This window comes from Rhinoderma darwinii, chromosome 1 (assembly GCF_050947455.1).
Source record: "Rhinoderma darwinii isolate aRhiDar2 chromosome 1, aRhiDar2.hap1, whole genome shotgun sequence".
NCBI lineage: Eukaryota > Metazoa > Chordata > Amphibia > Anura > Rhinodermatidae > Rhinoderma > Rhinoderma darwinii.
In genome coordinates this window covers 197,426,045-197,446,244 of record NC_134687.1, presented here as the reverse complement: position 1 = coordinate 197,446,244, position 20,200 = coordinate 197,426,045, and the positions used below count along the sequence as shown (strand labels likewise).

The 20,200-nt window shown below is 39.3% G+C and overlaps 1 protein-coding gene across 5 annotated transcripts in view; it reads left to right on the top strand.

The window, feature by feature from the left end:
- SLC4A4 (solute carrier family 4 member 4) overlaps positions 1-20,200 on the top strand; it is a 238,071-nt gene that overhangs the window by 158,078 nt on the left and 59,793 nt on the right. For 3 of the 5 annotated variants that reach the window (XM_075860695.1, XM_075860697.1, XM_075860696.1), the window contains exons 5-8: positions 94-229; positions 4,225-4,385; positions 5,756-5,935; positions 18,543-18,619. In XM_075860695.1, coding sequence (XP_075716810.1) covers positions 94-229; positions 4,225-4,385; positions 5,756-5,935; positions 18,543-18,619 — 554 coding nt within the window. Of the gene's footprint in view, positions 1-93; positions 230-4,224; positions 4,386-5,755; positions 5,936-7,045; positions 7,088-9,363; positions 9,460-18,542; positions 18,620-20,200 lie in introns of all 5 variants that reach the window. The other 2 variants (XM_075860692.1, XM_075860693.1) reach the window with 1 other exon arrangement.

Below are 20,200 nucleotides of genomic sequence, written 5' to 3'. Positions count from 1 at the left end.
CATTGAATGCTTGTAAAGAAAGAAAGCGGGCGCAGAGTCGCACTTCAGTTGTTATCAATCAGGCTGTTAATCGAAGTATTTTCACCTCTACAGTCTCCCCAGCTGCAGAACGCATCCGCTTTATCTTGGGGGAAGATGATGACGGTCCAGCCCCACCACAGCTCTTCACTGAGCTTGATGAACTTCTATCTGTTGATGGACAAGAAATGGAATGGCAGGAAACAGCCAGGTAAGGCCTCCAAGAATACTTGTATGAAATGTTCTAGATTGTAGACTTTATACACAATGGAATCCCAGGCTGCAATTGGTACAGTGTTAAAGACAGTCCTTGTCTTGTAAGATTCCAGCAACCATGTTAAGTCTTCCATTTCCGTTCAATTCTATACTCTTTGATAAACCTATGGCAGTGGAGGAGAATAAGACATCCATAAGCAGATACATTGGACACTTGATGGTTTAGCTGATAAATTGGTAGCTAGTATTGTCCTATGTATACTCCATGGTCATATACTCAATTTACATAGAAATGTTATGGCCGGTGTTGGTCATCATTCGTTTTTCTGGCTATTTTTACAATAGTTTATATTTTTTTTAACAAAATATAGCATTTTGGGACTCAGTGGTTAAGTGCTCCATTTGACAGGAATAACTGAAATAACATGAGAACCTATTCCACGATCTCAAAGTGCAACAGGCTGGAATTAAAGCCTTCTTTAGCACTGTGACCTTCTACGACAATATAGAACTGATATAGTGGATCCGCATTAAAAATAATAATAATAATAATAATAAAAAATGTTGTGTAGCACCAAGAACAAAGAAGCTAATTTAATCTTTATGATATTAGATGTTCTCTGTACATTAAAACATCCACACAAAGCTGCTTGAAATACAGATGGTTATTGTATACGTACAAAGTTATGGAGGAGTAGGTGGAATCTCCCATATACAATACAGGTGTATGTATGCTATAGAAAAACTTTTTCCTCGATTTCCTGCATGACATTCAAAATGTACTTAGCTGCTCAATAGCAGGAGTGCAAATTAATGCTTTATTTATTAGTAAAAATACATACCGTTAAAGTAAAATTGTCATTGCGGGTGGAAATTTTTTAAAATGTGAAGTTTTCTTCTAATATTCAGAAAATTGTACATTGAATCTGTACATTGAAAAAGTTATTAGTCTTATAAGGGGAATTCTTAAGAAAGTCTTCCTTCTTCAAAATGAAAACATGATCCAATACCTGTAAATATAAAATTTACGGTATATAACTATAATCAACATTTTTTAATTTTTTTCCCTTATTTACCTGTTTATTGCATGGGTGTTTGACATTGTGTCTGTGTGATCTGTGTAATGAGTATGTGTAAGGCTTTATTCACACTAGTGTGTCCGATTTACGCCAGCAAAAAAATTTACTTTTTCATCCATATAAATGTCTGTGTTGCGTCCATGTGGTTTAAGAGCGCCATCCATTTTTCTCATCAGTTTTCTCCTCTGCAAGCACTTCTTTGGTTTAATAATTTTTTTTTAAAATGCATTTCTTCAGCAACGGATCCATGAAAATCGAACGGCACATGGATGCTGTGCGTTTCTCGCAACGGATACAAGCCTTGTGAAAAAAATGTGTTAATAGCTCCATTGAATTGCATGCGTCAATGTGCTGTCCATTGTTTTAAACTGCCAGCACACTGACGAGAAACACGTTCGTGTGAATAAGGCCTAACACTGATCCATGCCGAGAGGGTCAACATTGCAGTTGCCACCTAAGCAAAGCAAATCATGGTTTGTAATTCCATCTGGGAATTATTAGTTAACACTTTGGCAGCCAAATAATTTACTCTTCAGGACCCTTTTGGACTTGGAGAGTAAAGTGCAGTAATTTCATTACTAATCACATTCCTACGCTAACATGTTCTAATATGCTGAGTATGTAGACATGTAGTATATTCACTACACTTAGTAAAATGTTATAGGATGGAGTGTCTCTTTCTCTAAGGAATGTATTTTTTTAAAAATACCTGTACACTAGTTTTTCTTTCTTTTTACTTGTCTTTTTTAATAGCTAAAAATAAAGCGTTGACAAAATTCGAAAGCGAATTTACAATAACTGAACTTAGAACTTATGTGTTTTTTTTCCATCATCAATATTCATCTGATCGGTGGGGGCATGACAACTGCGACCCCCACTAATCCTAAGAACGAATTGACCTGAATTGACCTGGCTGTCCCTGTGCACCCCATATGAATGGAGCAGTACTGCACATGTTCGGCACCATTCCCAGCGTCAGACCCCCACCGATCATATATTTATTACTTATCCTGTGGATATTTGAATTCGATGATGGGAAAACTCCATTAAAGGGAACCTGTCACTAGGTTTTGGAGCCACTAAACCCTCAGCATGTCATTATGAAGGTGGAGTTTAGTGTTCCAAACATGCCCACGTCAAAAACGACCATTAGTATAATAACGTTCAAGTTAGCAATATGAGTGGCGTTGGACTCATGCACATTAATGCACATGAAGCCAAGGACAGTACACTGCGCATGCACATTGAAGCAGGCTGTACTGTCCTAGGCTTCATGTGCACAATGCACATATGCCCTAAGCTGCCGGACTCCTCTTCCGAACTCATCTCACAAACTTGTACATTTTGATCTATTGACAATTACCAAATGTTTATGTCCAGTTTAAGTCAGTCATATGTTATGATACTATTACTAGGGAGTGGTACCTTTCAAGTTTTTTGTCCAAAGCCCCCACCAGCCTTGATCCTGCCTTGAGCATATACTGTAGTATATCAAATGTTATCATTGTTGTTATTTATCTGTTGCAGCAAAATGTCTTCCGTTAGCATCTGTCTTATTATATAGGTAGTGCAGAACTTCTTTACAGGTAGTGCACAACAATGTTTCTTGTTCCTGCACGTTTTTCCCCTTTTTTCCTGTTTTTTTAATTTTTTTTGTGCCCGGCTCTTCTAACCCCCAGCAATTACCCACCTGTGGCCATATTACAAATGCAGCATTTCATTGCAGCCATTCCAATAAATGGCTGTCTATGTAATGCATGGACAGGCCTAGTCCAGTAGAGCAGAAGCCTGGGGAACTCCTCAATAAGGCCATATGCCCTAATAATGCATTTGAACAGGGGTTGTCTCCATGAGATAACTTCTTTAAGGAAACAGAAAAGTTCAAGTCATAATTATTTACAACATCTGAGTAGAATATTAATTTATATATGAAATACCTAACCAAACAAGCATCACACAACCCAGTCCAAGAATTGAAAAAAGAGCATCCTTATTTAAGGCAAATATGATGATAACTTAACTAGAGCATTTGAATTTAATGAAAAACTAAATTTGACCTTTTTAACCTTGAAAATCACTAATATTGAAAATGCTCTTGTTATTTTATCTGACTGCTGTAAAATGAAATGTTCTTTTCCATTATTGCTCAATCTTCCGCCATTCTTGCTACATTTATATGTTATTGTGTGCACAGTATTTCTAAAAATGGTGCAACTATTGACCCTGTAAAAGTGATCCCATCTCTTAAACATGGCAGTTATGAGGTTAATTGTCTGTGTATAACAAGTACAAGTTTAACCTTTGCACTGTTCTGCAGCTGGTTAGACAAGTTTTTCTCATCCTCAGTCCTTGACCCATCTCTACAGAAGTAATAATTAAACTGTAGGTCGTAACGTAATATCTTTTTCATACTTTATTATTACTGTACCTGATTGCTATAAGTGGATTTGATTTATGGCAAATGAAGAACCCATCGAATGCATAATACAGATCCCCTATAGAAGTCAATAAAGTATAGAAGTATAAATCCATAACACAACTCCCTTGATATCTGTACAGAGAATGCATATCTGTAATACAGATCCATGTTCTCTGTATAGGAGACCCATCAAAGTCAATATAATCAGTATAGATTTGTGTTTTAGACTATTGATATCTATGGGGATCTGCTGGCACTGTTACCTCTATGTCTATAATCTCAGAGATCCGCTTTAAGTTTGCTTTGTGTGCAATAAATACTTGAATGCATTATTAAGATTTTAGCTTGATTTTCCAAATAATTCCATAGTTCTATGCTGTTTTAAAACTTTACTTTAAACACATGGTCAGTCATTCTACTGCAAAGTAATATAAGAAACAATATAGTTCATGATATATTTTTAGTTAATAATATATTTTCTTAACATTAAAGATGGATAAAATTTGAAGAAAAAGTGGAGCAGGGTGGAGAAAGGTGGAGTAAGCCCCATGTTGCCACACTTTCCTTGCACAGCTTGTTTGAACTGAGGACATGTATCGAAAAAGGGACAATACTACTTGACCTAGAAGCCAATTCACTCCCACAAGTAGTCGGTAAGTAGCTCTGGGCTTTATCAGCCTACATTATGCAACAATTAAAAACACTAAATTTCTTTAAGTAAATTTTACTATACAAAAGGGAAAAAGGAGACCTCTAAGGTAGTATTAATCGTACCAGATGGGGAGTTTTAAAAGTACAAACTGTGAGTGCCTACTTACCTATTTGAGTTGTGATTAAAGGGGTTGCCCAGGCATGGACAACTAAAGACCTATCCACAGGATAGGTCATCAGTATATGATCGGTGGGGGTCCAACCCCCAGACTCCGCACCGATCAGCTGTTCCGGCTGCCTCTGGGCACTGGATGTTATGCAGGGTGTGCAGTGTTCGGAGGCGAAAGCAGATGGCTCCGACACCTGCATAGCGGCCGTGCCCTGCATAGCGGCCGTGCTGCAGAACAGCAACTCTGCTCCTATTCACTTGAATAGGAGTAGAGCTGCAGCTCGGCCGCTATTCCGTGACTGGAGCCATCTACTTCCGGCATGGACATCCGTTTCCCTGAGCCATACGGAGTAGCTGTTTGGTGCGTGTCTGGGTGTTGGACCCCCACGGATCATATACTGATGACCTACCATGTAGATAGGTTGTCAGTTGTCCGTGCCTGGACAACCGTTTTAAATATCCACAACCCTATTGAGCACTCACAGTAGAAAGGTCCACAAGACTAGAGACAGGCTGCAAACCACTATAAGCCATCTGTCAGCTGACACTGGAATCTCCGATCAGGTTCCTATAATGTCAGTATGGTCAGGCAGTAGGAAAGCAACAATGGATGTATGGGGGACACTGTAGATGGTATCCAATTGAATCTAAAACAGGGGTTGATACGTAGTACTTTTTAATCATTTTACAATGCATCTCAACCCCACACTAGGGTCTTCGTCAGTCCTGAAGCTTGCTTGTTATTAAACCCACTGTTGAAATTAATTCTCAATTGGGTACATCTACAGCTCCGTTATATAGCCATTGCTTCTTCTTTTTTTTATATTTGTGAATATATAATGACACTCACAAACAGATAACATATGCATGAAGGGTTCAGCATCTAAATCTAGGCCTGTATCCACCAGTATGAAAATTAAAGAAAAAAACATAATATCATTGGGATTCGGCCTTCAATCACATCTGTAGATAACTATTGCCCTTGTTGAATCATCATATATTTTACATGAGACTTACTTTACTGTTTTTATGCTGCTTTAAATGGACTCTCTTATGTGTTTATAGATTCTTACTGGCCACATGATGGTTTTAGTACTATGTCATTCAATTCAATTCTGAAGATAATGGGCTCATGAACCTGAGTTAAGTCTTAAAATGAATGATACTGTATTTATCAAACTAATTTTCCATATACTTTTTCAGAAAAAATTCTTGATAACCAGATTGAGACAGGACTTCTGAAACCAGAAATGAAGGAAAAACTAACCTACACACTTCTCAGAAAGCATAGGCACCAGACAAAGAAATCCAACTTGCGTTCCTTGGCTGACATAGGGAAAACAGTCTCCAGTGCAAGTAGGATGTTTACCAGCCCGGACAACGGTAATGTAGAGGCCAGCCTTTACTTATACCTATCCATTATTCAGTAATAATATAGATAAAAGATAGCCTGTGGGTATTGTACTTTATAATACTCTTATAGTCATACATGCATATCAATAGTTTTAACCCATTCTCTTTTAATTGTATTGGTGCTTTCTAGCAGGATATGTCACATTGGATTTACCAAAGGCAACTCACAAAAACATACATACAGTATATCCATAGCAATATCCAGTAGATTGAAGAAAAAACCTATTACATTTTTATAAAATATTCATATTTTATTATTTTATATTAAATTAAATTAAAAGTCAATTACATGTGCCCTTTCGTTCAATTTATTCAGTGGACCCATACTTCCAACCCACCAGAGGATCTTATGCTGGTTGGGAGAGATATATTGACAATGCTCTTAGAAGAAATTTGTTTTAGGGTATTCGACTAAACTGAGATGACTCTCCTAAACGCACTCTTTCATTTTGTCCATACTTCTGCAATTTGGTATAAAGGGCAAGACAAAAGTATATCTAACCTACATTAACTTAGTACAGTAACTCCTCTTATACCCGCACGTCCTTGTGCTAGATGCCGAATACATATAGTACAAATCTGACATGTCTTGCTGTCATGCAAAATTAGGCAATATGCCCTTTCGGGAATTGACCACAACTGAACGTCAAGGTTTGTGGCTTAAAAGAGCTTGTGCTTGTAGTCATTAATGCTTAAGTTACATTGTAGGATTCATATTTGGCTACTTGCTTTCCACCATTAAGTTTCCCACCATAATGTTTTATGACTTATTAATAGGTCTCTCCCCATTGAAATGGATGAGAGTTATAGAGTTTTCTTTCAGGGGTTTCCATAACTCCTTGTAATTTCAATGGCCTGTCAGTCTGCCCCCCCCCCCCCACTAGAGCATAAGACATTAAGTTGGGAAAACCCCTTTAAGTAATGACACCAATTAATAGACTATAGTCTTACTATAAATATTTAATTCTATGCAGGTTTTTTTCCACTGTTTGGACTGTTACCATTTCCTTACATGTGGTAATGTATTAATCGTAGTTTTTTCCTTCCTTCTTTAAACTTCTAAACTATTGAACGGTGTAGGAGGGAGAGAGGAGGGCTTGATGAAAAACTCCTTCCTTTCAGGTGAATAGCATGGTACTTCAAGGCTTCCTCATTTGTGTGCTTCATACAAGGGTTGGCAACCTGAGCCTCTACTTGTGTGGGTAGGGTGCCACCTGTCATACATGTATAGCTGCATGTAAAAGTTATACATTTCAGGTTGACCGTACCTGTCTCCATAAATATGTACATTAACCATGTTCTTACCAGAGGGCCTAGCTACATTTCCACAGCGTAGTGCTATGCAATAATTCCTATTGCATAAAGTGGTTATATTATCAAATGTGTTTGTGTGCAAATATTCTAAATATATATATGAATGTATGATTGCATGTTTTTGTTATGTATTTGGGGTATTAGTATTCAGTGTCCACATTCTGTGACACTATCCTGTTACTCATTCATTAGCATGGCCGCACTGACCTCCTACATCACATGGGGATGTATGTAATAGTGATCGTTCAGTATATGTTCCCATTACATGTGGTTTACTGCAGATTGCTTGTTTATTACTGGTTATGCTCTGCTATACATCTAATAGTCTAGTAAAGCTATAGGATGTTTTGTACAATCCGCAGATATGGATCTTTCTATGAGGGTTCAGTTTATCATTGTATCCAGCATTGAGTTATAAAAAAACATCAGAATAGAACAGAAATGAGCAAATCATACTAGACAGATAAATAGATACAGTGGGTGTGAATTCCTCCTACCATCCAGATTTCGCCTGCCAACCCTAAACATTATTCTGGTTCGTGCCAACTTCAAAACTTAACTCTAATTTTAACCTAACTGTGGATCTCAAAGGTAAAGAATATTATGTCTATTTCTTTGTCCCAATACAGTAAACATAAATTAAGGGGGTTTTCTGGTGTTATATAAATAAAGCGTATTTATGTATGTAACTTTCAAATATACTTTTTTTTCAATTCCCAACTATTTTCAAAATCTCTGCTTACTCTCATTAAATGGAAACGGCAGAAAACCTGTCCAATTCATGTCATTTAAAAATGTAAACACAAAGTATAATATATGCATAACTTTTTATTGCATAATGAATATGAACATGAAACTAGAAGCCCCTTAACATGCCTTTATGGCTAGTACCAAACGGGTCTTATAGATTGATGAGTTTGTTTTCTTGGCAATAATACCTTTAAAATCCACTACAAAATTATCTCTACTGTGTTTTTTTTATAGTCCTTTATGTTTTTTTATATTTCTTTCCATACTGCATTCAATTCCCTGTCAGCCATGTATACTATATATGAATATATATCAGCACAAGCTCAAATGTATGACATTGATATAACTGGCCTTGACAGATCCTACAACCAATGGAAGGGTAACTAAACGTTCGACAAACTTCTGACATGTCATAGTGACATGTCAGAAGCTTTGATTGGTGGGGGTCCGAGCACTGAGATCCCCACCAATCGCTAGAACGAAGCTGCAGAAGCGCTCGTGTGAGAGCTGAGATGCTTCGTTTCTGTTTGGCTTTTTACAGAAAGCCGATGTAGCGGTGTACGGGCTCATAGACTCTCTATTGAACCCATACACCGCTATATTGATTTCCGGCAAAAGCCGAACCGAAAATAAGCATCTCAGCTCCCACACGAGCACTTCTGCCGCTAAGTTTTAGCGATCGGTGAGGGTCTCAGTGCTCAGACCCCCACCAATCAAAACTTCTGACATGTCACTATGACATGTCAGAAGTTTGTTGAACGTTTAGTTACCCTTTAAGGGGTAATGTGAGATTAAAAGGGAAGGGTTAAAAATCTCACACAACCTCCATTTTAGCCTTTAGTGGTTTTCACATTTAGAAATACAGGGAGTAAAGTACAGATATAGTTACATAGTTAGTACGATCGAAAAAAGACATGTCCATCAAGTTCAACCAAGGGATGGAAAAAAGGGAAGGGATGAAACAAAAATTCTACACATTCACATAGGAGCTGATATTTATATATATAGGAACTAAGAAATGGCTGAAGAATTATTAAATGGGTTCTTCAGGACTTTAACATTCATGGCTTATCCTCAGGAAGGGGCCTCACGTGTCACCTTCATTGTTTATATAGGCCTGGTACTGAAGTTAGTTAATTTATTACATTGTACTTTCACATAACACCAAGAGCAGCCAAAATTCCTGATGATTTACTCTACTGTTAGTTCTTTGCTTCTATGCAGCCTTTAGTTGTCTTTCTCCCTTGTTCTTCTCACTTTTATTTTGCTTTCCTTTTGCTCTTCCTGCTGCTGCTGCTTTCACACTCTACTCTGCTTTTTGCTTGCGGCACTAGCACGCAGTCCTCTAGAGAATTCTGTGCCCTGCCTGGCAACCCGCATGTCGGATGACGATCTCCGAGTGCGGCGCAGCCCCAGCATGGGATGGCTCAGTAAGTCGGGGTAAATGTGTGTTGTGGGTAATGTGTCACATGGTACAATAAAACAGTATTTAGAATCAAGGTATTAATCTTTTCAGAATTGTACATATGTTTCTGTAGCCATGCCATATTCTATAGATACATAGGGTAATTTATCATCAAGTTTTTTAATATATCTACAGTAAATAAATAAATAAATAAATAAATAATAAAAATATATATATATATATATATATATATATATATATATATATATATATGTATATATACACTACCATTCAAAAGTTTGGGGTCACCCAGACAATTTTGTGTTTTCCATGAAAACTCACACTTATATTTATCAAATGAGTTAATATAGTCAAGACATTGACAAGGTTAGAAATAATGATTTTTATTTGAAATAATAATTTTCTCCTTCAAACTTTGCTTTCGCCAAAGAATGCTCCATTTGCAGCAATTACAGCATTGCAGACCTTTGGCATTCTAGCTGTTAATTTGCTGAGGTAATCGGGAGAAATTTCACCCCATGTTTCCATACTTCTTGCGTACCATACGGTCAAGCTGCTCCCACAACAGCTCTATGGGGTTGAGATCTGGTGACTGCGCTGGCCACTCCATTACAGATAGAATACCAGCTGCCTGCTTCTTCCCTAAATAGTTCTTGCAGAATTTGGAGGTGTGCTTTGGGTCATTGTCCTGTTGTAGGATGAAATTGGCTCCAATCAAGCGCCGTCCACAGGGCATGGCATGGCGTTGCAAAATGGAGTGATAGCCTTCCTTATTCAAAATCCCTTTTACCTTGTACAAATCTCCCACTTTACCAGCACCAAAGCAACCCCAGACCATCACATTACCTCCACCATGCTTGACAGATGGCGTCAGGCACTCTTCCAGCATATTTTCAGTTGTTCTGCGTCTCACAAATGTTCTTCTGTGTGATCCAAACACCTCAAACTTCGATTCGTCTGTCCATAACACTTTTTTCCAATCTTCCTCTGTCCAATGTCTGTATGCTTTTGCCCATATTAAACTTTTCCTTTTATTAGCCAGTCTCAGATATGGCTTTTTCTTTGCCACTCTGCCCTGAAGGCCAGCATCCCGGAGTCGCCTCTTCACTGTAGACGTTGACACTGGCTTTTTGCGGGTACTATTTAATGAAGCTGCCAGTTGAGGAACTGTGAGGCGTCTATTTCTCAAACTAGAGACTCTAATGTACTTGTCTTGTTGCTCAGTTGTGCAGCGGGGCCTCCCACTTCTCTTTCTACTCTGGTTAGAGCCTGTGTGTGCTGTCCTCTGAAGGGAGTAGTACACACCGTTGTAGGAAATCTTCAGTTTCTTGGCAATTTCTCGCATAGAATAGCCTTAATTTCTAAGAACAAGAATAGACTGTCGAGTTTCACATGAAAGCTCTCTTTTTCTAGCCATTTGGAGAGTTTAATCGAACCCACAAATGTAATGCTCCAGATTCTCAACTAGCCAAAAGGAAGGTTAGTTTTATAGCTCCTCTAAACAGCAAAACTGTTTACAGCGGTGCTAAAATAATTGCACAAGGGTTTTCAAGTGTTTTCTAATCATCCATTAGCCTTCTAACACAGTTAGCAAACACAATGTACCATTAGAACACTGGAGTGATGGTTGCTGGAAATGGGCCTCTATACACCTATGTAGATATTGCATTAAAAACCAGACGTTTGCCGCTAGAATAGTCATTTACCACATTAACAATGTATAGAGTGTATTTCTGATTAATTTAATGTTATCTTCATTGAAAAAAAACTGTGCTTTTCTTTAAAAAATAAGGACATTTCTAAGTGACCCTAAACTTTTGAACGTTAGTGTGTATATATATATATATATATATATATATATATATCTTCATTTATATTACAGCTTTATATCTGGAATGGATGTATTCTTTCATTTTCCTATGCGATATATGTTCCTCACTTCATGGACCATCAATGCAATTTTAACACACTGGCAGAGTAGTGCCTGGATGCGTTTGATGAGCCCACTATGCATTTTTAACAGTTTATTGTTGTTCAGTTTCATAAGGAAAAAAAACAAAAAACGTGACCAGCTTTGTGCTTACAGCTGCATAGATGCTCATATGCAATTACATCTCATGTGCTAACAAGTCTTTCTTCTGATGCCAGTGGTTTACCCTCTTAAAGGGGCTGTCCAGTTTCAGCAAATTAAAGTTATTTTTTAGATAATTAAAAGTAGTACAATTTTCCAATATACTTTCTGTATTAATTCCTTACAGTTTTCAAGGATCTCTACTTACTGTCATTCAGTAGAAACATTTATTGTTTACTTCCAGTAGATACAATTCTGTCCATGGTCATGTGGTGATCACACAGGTGCAAGGATCATTAGAAGACACAGCTCTAAAACACATACTGTAAGGCTGGGTTCACACGAGCATGTTACGTCCGTAAAGGACGGAACGTATTTCGGGCGCAAGTCCCGGACCGAACACACTGCAGGGAGCCAGGCTCCTAGCATCATAGTTATGTACGACGCTAGGAGTCCCTGCCTCTCCGTGGAACTACTGTCCCGTACTGAAAACATGATTACAGTACAGGACAGTGATCCTGCAGCGAGGCTGGGACTCTTAGCATCGTACATAACTATGATGCTAGGAGCCCAGCTCACTGCAGTGTGTTCAGTCCGGGACTTGTGGCCGAAATACGTTCCGTCCTTTACGGACGTAACATGCTCGTGTGAACCCAGCCTAACTGTAATCAGTCCTGTGTGTTCATCACATGACCATGGACAACAACAAGCAGAGATCTTGAAAACCATAATGAATTAATACAGAAAGTATATTGGAAAATTGTATGACTTTTAATTATACAAGAAACAACTATAATTTGCTGAAACCGGACAATCCCTTTAATATCACTGCAGTTAATAAGCACAAACAGTTGAAAGATTTTACCTAAATACAGGTGTGCTATTTATCTATAACTGGCCTTCTGGGAAAATTCTAAATAATGAAGAATGCATCCTGGTTCTGGTAGCTTACATCTATGGTGCTGTTTTTTCACACTGGAGAGTGGTTTTAGCACCTACTGTGCATGTAGAACTGACTTGGACGAAAAAGTGAATTTGTTTTGCTTATTAACACAGAATAGGGACTTGGAGAGGTTTCCAATCCCTAGGATATGCCATCACTTTATGATCGGTGGGGTTGTCCTCAGGACACAGATATAGTTGAATCCTATGCTGAAACAAGGAACAGTCAGCTCCCTGCTTTAGCATTCACTGTCCACTAGTAGAGAACTCCCTGGGCACAGCGCTACTTTAACCACTGAGCCTGGGAAAGCCCTTGATGTCACTGTCCATTGTTTTGCACTGTATATGTTTTAAAGGGGAGGCAGCAGGAAGAGGAGAACAAAGTGTGGTAGAACCAATATGGGCTTGTAGGAGATCCTGGTGCTTCTAGGAAAATAGATAATAGTGTGCTTTCTGAGAGAAGTGGGGGAGGCTGCTTAATACAGAACCAGAGTCACTGAGGCAGCCGAAGAAGGAGAGTGCGCTGGCTCCAGACAGTGCAGTGAGAAACACTGTGAGCTCCAAAGAGTGATGTAGAGCCAAAGTGTAGAGCTGCTTGAATGTGAGGACTGATGAGACGAATTGTCAGTACAAGCGATTAAATAAGATCCAGGCGGGCTACCTAGTGAGGGAAACTGAGGCTGCTGAGGGCAGCAACAGAAGCAAGTGTGTGTGAGGCCGTATAAAGAGACATTGTATGTAAAGCTGCGGGTCCTGTTGTGGAGTCCGTTCAGTCACAGTAGGGCGGTGGAAGCTAGTGAGCTTGTGAACTACTGAGAGTTAAAGTGGTACCAGTGATCCAGTGAAGCGATGGGGCCTGACGTAGTTACAGTTCACTGTATGCTGGACGCCTGGGACAAGTAGGCATAAGCAAGGCTCATTGTGTTGGTAGTCCCTGCAGGTGGAGAATCAAGTCTCCCTGCATCCTGGATCTGAGACAAGGCGGTGGATGCTGGAATCTCCTCGCATTGCAAATGAGATAGTGAGGTCCATGTTTGTATACCCCAAGAGAAAGATAGAGAGATCGATACCAATCATGGGTGCATGAACCACCTCCACACCGTGAGCGTAAAACAGGTTGTTAGATTGCACATTGTGTCCATTTTGTGTACTGTACATAGACTGCATGTAGTTGTCACTGTAACCGCAATCATGTGAAACCGATACTACTATGTGCCTGAACTGATGCAACCATTATGCAGGGCAATATCCCACATCGGGTTCATTCGCTTTACAGGGTTTCGACCTCTAGGACCCTCACAGACCCTGAGAATGAAAGGACAGCAACGCTGCAGCCTTTTCAATAAAGCTCCTGCACAGTGATGCCCCAGCCACTCGTTGTGCAGAAAAATGCGGCACAGTCCGTTTTAAGTGAATTGGGCCGGCTGCAGTTCGCCGCAAAGCTGGGTGGTCTGGAGTGCCCCCATGCAGGGAAAACTTTAAAGGGGATGCAGCGCTAAAGCAGTGCTTCCATCTCTTAAGTTTCAGGATCGGTGGGGGTACCCGAGATCGGACTACATAAGTGTTCATAAAGGGATAGCAAACCCCTTTATAAGATGGGAATGACATTTTAGGAGCCAAAAATACATTATTTTTGACCACGATAATCCACTATTTTGTTAGTTAGGAAAATAAATTTACTGGACACTATCTTGTTTCCTCCATGTCAATTGTGAAGTCCTTGTGACTGCCTAACCAGATCTACTGTGCAGGAAGTCTGAAAACAACAGTTTATATCTCAGCCTCCAGGACTGCTATGAATGTGAGGGGGGAGGGATTACATTTTTAGCTTCAGGGTGGAGTAAGGATTTTTTCACCCAGGATGTTATTTAAGTCCAGCAAGAAGTTTCTGGAGCCACACTTTTATTAGAAACTATTGTGTTAATTTTTTTTTGTTCTATGAACTAGCAGGTTTTATTTTTATTTTATTTTTTACATTTGGTTTATCTGCCACAATAAGGCCTCATTTACACGAGCGTAATATACGCGCGTGCGACGCGCGTGATTTTCACGCGTGTCGTACGCACCTATATTACTCTATGGGGCAGTGCAGACGATGCGTGAATTTTGCGCAGCGCGAGTGCGTTGCGTAAAACTCACGACATGTTCTATAATCGTGTGCGTTTTTCGCGCATCACGCACCCATTGAAGTCAATGGGTGCGTGAAAACCACGCATGCCGCACGGAAGCACTTCCGTGCGAACTGCGTGATTCGCGCAAGAGCTGTCAAAAGGATGAATGTAAACAGAAAAGCACCACGTGCTTTTCTGTTTACAAACATCCAAACGGAGTGTCAAATTAGAGATGAGCGCACCGAACTTCACCGGGTTCGGCCGAACTCGTTTTGACCGAACTCGGCAAAAAATTTTCCGGTACGCGACGTCGGGAGACAGTCACTGTCCACGGTGCTGAAAGAGTTAAACTGGTTCAGCACCATGGACAGTGACTTCCGATCACAATATACATGTACGTGTAAAAAAAAACAGAAGTTCTGACTTACCGATAACTCCCATGATCTTCCTCCAGTCTGACCTCCCGGGATGACAATTCAGTCCAAGTGACAGCTGCAGCCAATCACAGGCCAAGCACAGGCTGCAGCCAATCACAGGTTGCAGCGGTCACTTGGACTGCCGGGTCATCCTGGGAGGTGGGGCCGGATGACAAGAGAGGGACGCGTCACCAAGGTAATGGCCGGGAGACCGGACTGGAGGAAGCAGGAAGTTCATGGTAAGTATGAACGTCTTTTTTTTATTCACAGATTGGTGTATATTTTGATCGGAATTCACTGTCGAGGGTGCTGAAAGAGTTACTGCCGATCAGTTAGCTCTTTCAGCACCCTGGACAGTGACGGACGTCGACTGGCCTCATCTCTATGATGGCGGCTGTGCGAAAATCACGCAGCCGCGCATCATACACGGATGACACATGGAGCTGTCAAGTGCCTTTTGCGCGCGCAAAACGCTGCGTTTTTTGCGCGCGCAAAACGCACACGCTCGTGTAAATCAGGCCTAATGCTAAAAACTCCAAATATAGTCACCGCTGTTCTGAAAACTAGCAGCAGACTGAATCATTTAGGCCGGTGCTTAGTAAAGAGCAGCAGCATGGCCATTGGATGACACTGCTGGATCTATGTGGTCCTGTGAAGAACCAAAATTTTCCCCCACATTGAGAGAAAGGGCTAAGGGTCCATATACTTACTAACAGGCAGAGGAAAATGGCAACTGGGATTAGAAATGGATCAAGAATTTGTGGGTACATTTTTAAAAAAATTATAGGGGACTGAGAGGAGGTCTTGCGATATAACCATAAAATAATATGGTGGATGATTATTAATAGCAGTTATTAAGAAGTACCCTTGGTAAATTAGGAACAACGACGTTACATGTGAATAATGTGAATAAAATAAAATTATTTTCTTTTTGTTATTGCTACATTATTATTTAAAACACCCATTAGATTTTTCTAAAATGTATATAACTTAACAGTAAGTGCACTTACATTTAATTCACTTCAGCTTGACAGAATTTACCTTAAAATATAGTACCAAAGTCCAAAATTCAGGCCTAATAGAGTACTTTTGAGTGTCAACTGGCTATATTATCTACTGTCAAGCTGTTTAATTAGTACGCTGTTAATACGGCTATGTTAATGCATTTTAAATAGAAATAATTTTGTACAATGCGCTATAAACACAGCATATATCCAGGTCCTACGTGATTAAAATCTGGTATGGAAATAGCACGACTCTTTGGAACTTGAAGTGTAATTGAATTGGGGGTGGAGGGGACTGTTGCTGTTTTTGTGAAGTCCCATTCTTCCTTACTGTTTTGCTTCACGTCTGTGGGATAATAGCACAATTGAAATAAGCATTTAAAGCAGTAAAATTGCATTTTATACCCACCCTTATTATTTCTGTGGTGGGCGAGAAGAGCCCTCCTGGTGCTTCTTAAAGTCATTGTAAAACTTAGTCATACACAATTTAGAAACATTTTTTTCCTGTTTATTAATTTGCTAAAAACAATTATGCTTTTTCGTGCTCTGGTATTTTTACTGTTAAATGTATAGGAGCGAAATGTCAAGGGACACAATTTAGGTTGAAACAGCTCAATATGTTCAAATGACAGATTTTCACAGCAGGCCAACCGCATAGTTTCTGCGTACAATATGCATTAAATATGTAATTTGTTAATGCATTTGAATTGCTAGGACGTTTTTATTCCAACTTTGAAATCCATAGAATGTTCTTTTTAGTTTTATGTAACATAACAGACTGTAAACCCACATGGGGTCCTTTCACTGGATCTACGTCTGTACTTAAGGAAAGCTTGAAACTATTCTTTACAATAGATTATGTCCTTGTCATTACAATGTACTCAGCAGGTTACATTGGGTCTAGTACATGAAATATACTGACTGTTAAAAGTAGGATAAGTTGATATTCCCATTATGCTAAATTATCCGTCCAGCTTTGACAAACTTTAAAATATTTGTCTTTAACCAAAGACAACCTTTTCATATGGGAACTGCACGGCAAAACCTGATTTTTCTGTGGGAAGCCGCGGCCAGCCAGACATTTTCCATGCACTTCTCGTACAGTGGGGCACTCCCCATCTATGAAATCCATTTGCCCTTTTAGAAATATATCCAACCCCTTTAAGTTGCAATGCTATGTAACAACAACAGATATCAAGAATTGTCCGAGTGGCTCCAAGTGGACAGCAATCCATATTTAGACCAGTGTCCCACGGCCATAATACAGCCACATTTTAGGGTCCATATTAAAGTCACATTAACTGGAGCCCACCACGATTCTAGTGAACCAAACCTAAATCACCGTAGAATTGGGTCTGGGTGTACAGGTACAATACGCATGTCTGAATGAACCCTTAGGGCATGTTCAGACGTGGCGGATTTGCAGCGGAATTCCACTGCGGACAGGCTGCAGTGAAAATCCACAGCAAGCTTTTATTTTATTTTTGTTTCTATAGCTTTACTTAGTTCAGAAAAAAACGGTGTGGAAAATAGTTTGCGGTGCAGAATTTACATATATTCTATATTCTGCAGTATCCTCAGTCTGTTGCAGAGAAGTAGCGGATTGCAATGCAAAGGTTGAAACCTTTAATAAGTTCACTGTGAAATCCGCCACGTCTGGTTAAACCCTCACTTATGCAAAGTTTGCAGCAGATTAGTTGCGTAATTTTTTTTTGCGAAACTTTTTGCCACATCTGAACCCTTAATCTTTATCTAGACCAGATTAAAATCAACGAAGCCATAAACAGAGTGATACAACTCCCCTCCAGCAACATTTTTGTATCTGTAATATGCAGCAAGACAAGATCATTGATGGTCCCACTCCAACCAATCCATTAAAAGCAATAGAAGACACAGAAACTTCCAAGAGCTATCATGTTGTCAACCATGAAAAACAAATAGAAGTGTCTCGAGTTGATAAGGGTTTTGGTGATATATTTATTATTGTATATATATTTTTGTATTTATGGTGTATGTCTATAGAAACGGCTTGACTCCTTGCTTGGTACAACATAGTGTATTTCCCTATGTTTTTATGTTGCTTAGGGCCTATTCACATCAGCGTTAGGTTCCGTTGATGGGTTCCGTCAGACCTTTCCATCAGGGGAACCCATCAAGGGAAAAGCAAACGGAAACCATAACTTTTCGTTAGCATTACAATTGATATCAATAGTAATGCTTCCCTTGCTAATGGTTGTCGTTTTGTCTCTGTTCCGTAAGGTTTCCGTTTGTGACGGAATCAATAGTTCAGTCAGCAATGGAAGCCTTACCATTGAAATAAATGGTAATGCAAAAGAAAACTATGGTTTCAGTTTGCCTTTCCGTTGATGGGTTCCTCTGACAGAAAGATCTGACGGAAGCCATCAACGGAAACAGAATGCTGATGTGAACAGGCCCTTAGATGCTGATGTTGTGTCTTTCCAATAGCATAGTATACAGTATGTTATTTATATGCCTTTAAAAATTCTTGAGAAATAGGCTAATATACCTGTGTGTTCTTATAGGCAGCCCAACAATGACACACCAAAACATGACATCTTCTAGTCTGAATGACATTTCAGATAAGCCTGACAAAGATCAAGTAAGTGCTCTGATATACCTCCTTACATTGTGCTGCATCTGTTATATATCTAATTTGCCTTTGCATGCTTGGACAGGTTTATAATTAAAGAGGACCTGTCGGCTCTAGTGGCATGTCTGTTTTAGTAAACACTTGTATTCTCCATAAAATACCAATTCTGAAGCATCTTTTCTTAGCACTTTGTGTTGTGCGGTCCCTCTGTTAGTCCCCCAGGAAATGTATTAATAAATTGACCATTCCCCTTGTCAATGGGGTGTGTCCCTACATACTCTGACACTGTCCAATCAGTGCTGGCAGAGTTAGACTACGTAGGAAAACACCCTACTGAGCTGACTGGTGCTCCTTATACTTATCATACTCAGCATGAAACGGCTCCTTCATTTTACTAATCTAATGTATTCTGTTTATTATCAGTTTGCAGCAACTTTAAATATTATATACGGAAATTTCATTGTAAGCTTCCGGGTGTAAACTTATAATTGGAATTTATCTTTTTACAAGGAGAAGCGATTGAGATAATAAGCCTACAGGGATGGGCACATTCCCAACCATGAGGATTATACAGACACCACCTACAAGATGGCTACATCCATACAACAGTCCAAATTCAGTGAATGGACTGTTCACAGTGGCTGAACCGGTGGCCTGATGTGTATCAACAACCTTTATTAGTGTTCCGTTCACAGAATGCATATCTAGTAAGAGGAGGACCCCCAGAATACATTCTCCTTCTTAGGATTCTATTTATACTAGGTGTATACTAACACACAAACTATAAGCACACTGGGTATTATTTTCTCCAGAAATAATGCTTATACAGTAGATGTAAAACCATCATACCATATTAGAACCGATTTTGTTTGTGGCGAGTAGAGGTCACCGAGTCCAGTTTGATTCTTTCCTATTGAGATTTGGTGCCTGTGAATTAAAATGAATGATAATGTAATAAGTGTACAGCAAATGCTAAGTAAGGGGATCTTGATAGATTTTACATGCCATAGGTGTTCTTGGAGGTGAAATGATTTCACCTTCAGAGATGGAGGTAGCTGCTGATAGACTGCTTTCCGTAATCCGATTATGAGTACTAAGCAGCATGGCTCTGATCTACAGCATAGAGAATAAGACTGCCTGGAAGCTCATTGTGCAGGGACAGGAGAGAGATGTAATGGAGAATTTCATGTACTGTAGATACAAATCAAGGTGAAAACATAATACAAGAACAAATGGAGCAGTAAACCTGATGTACAAAGCTTGTAAAAGTGCAGTTTAGAAAAAAAGCTGCTATTATCATTCACACATACTAGTATGTATGGAAATAGATCTGAAGATTATTAGAATATGGATTTGCATCTGAAGAAATTACTTACTATTCACAGAAAGTACTACTAATAACTGCACCAAGCAAAATAGTTTGGCGCATGGGCAGAATTTCTCTTGTCTAGTGATCCTTGTGAAATGTTAACACCATGGCCCTTAGTTGTCTCTAAGTTTTGTTGCTTTCCATAGATGGGAAATAAACGTTGGAAGTCATTGCAGTTGAAGTCCCTGAATGGCATGGTTATGTAGAATTACATTTCATAG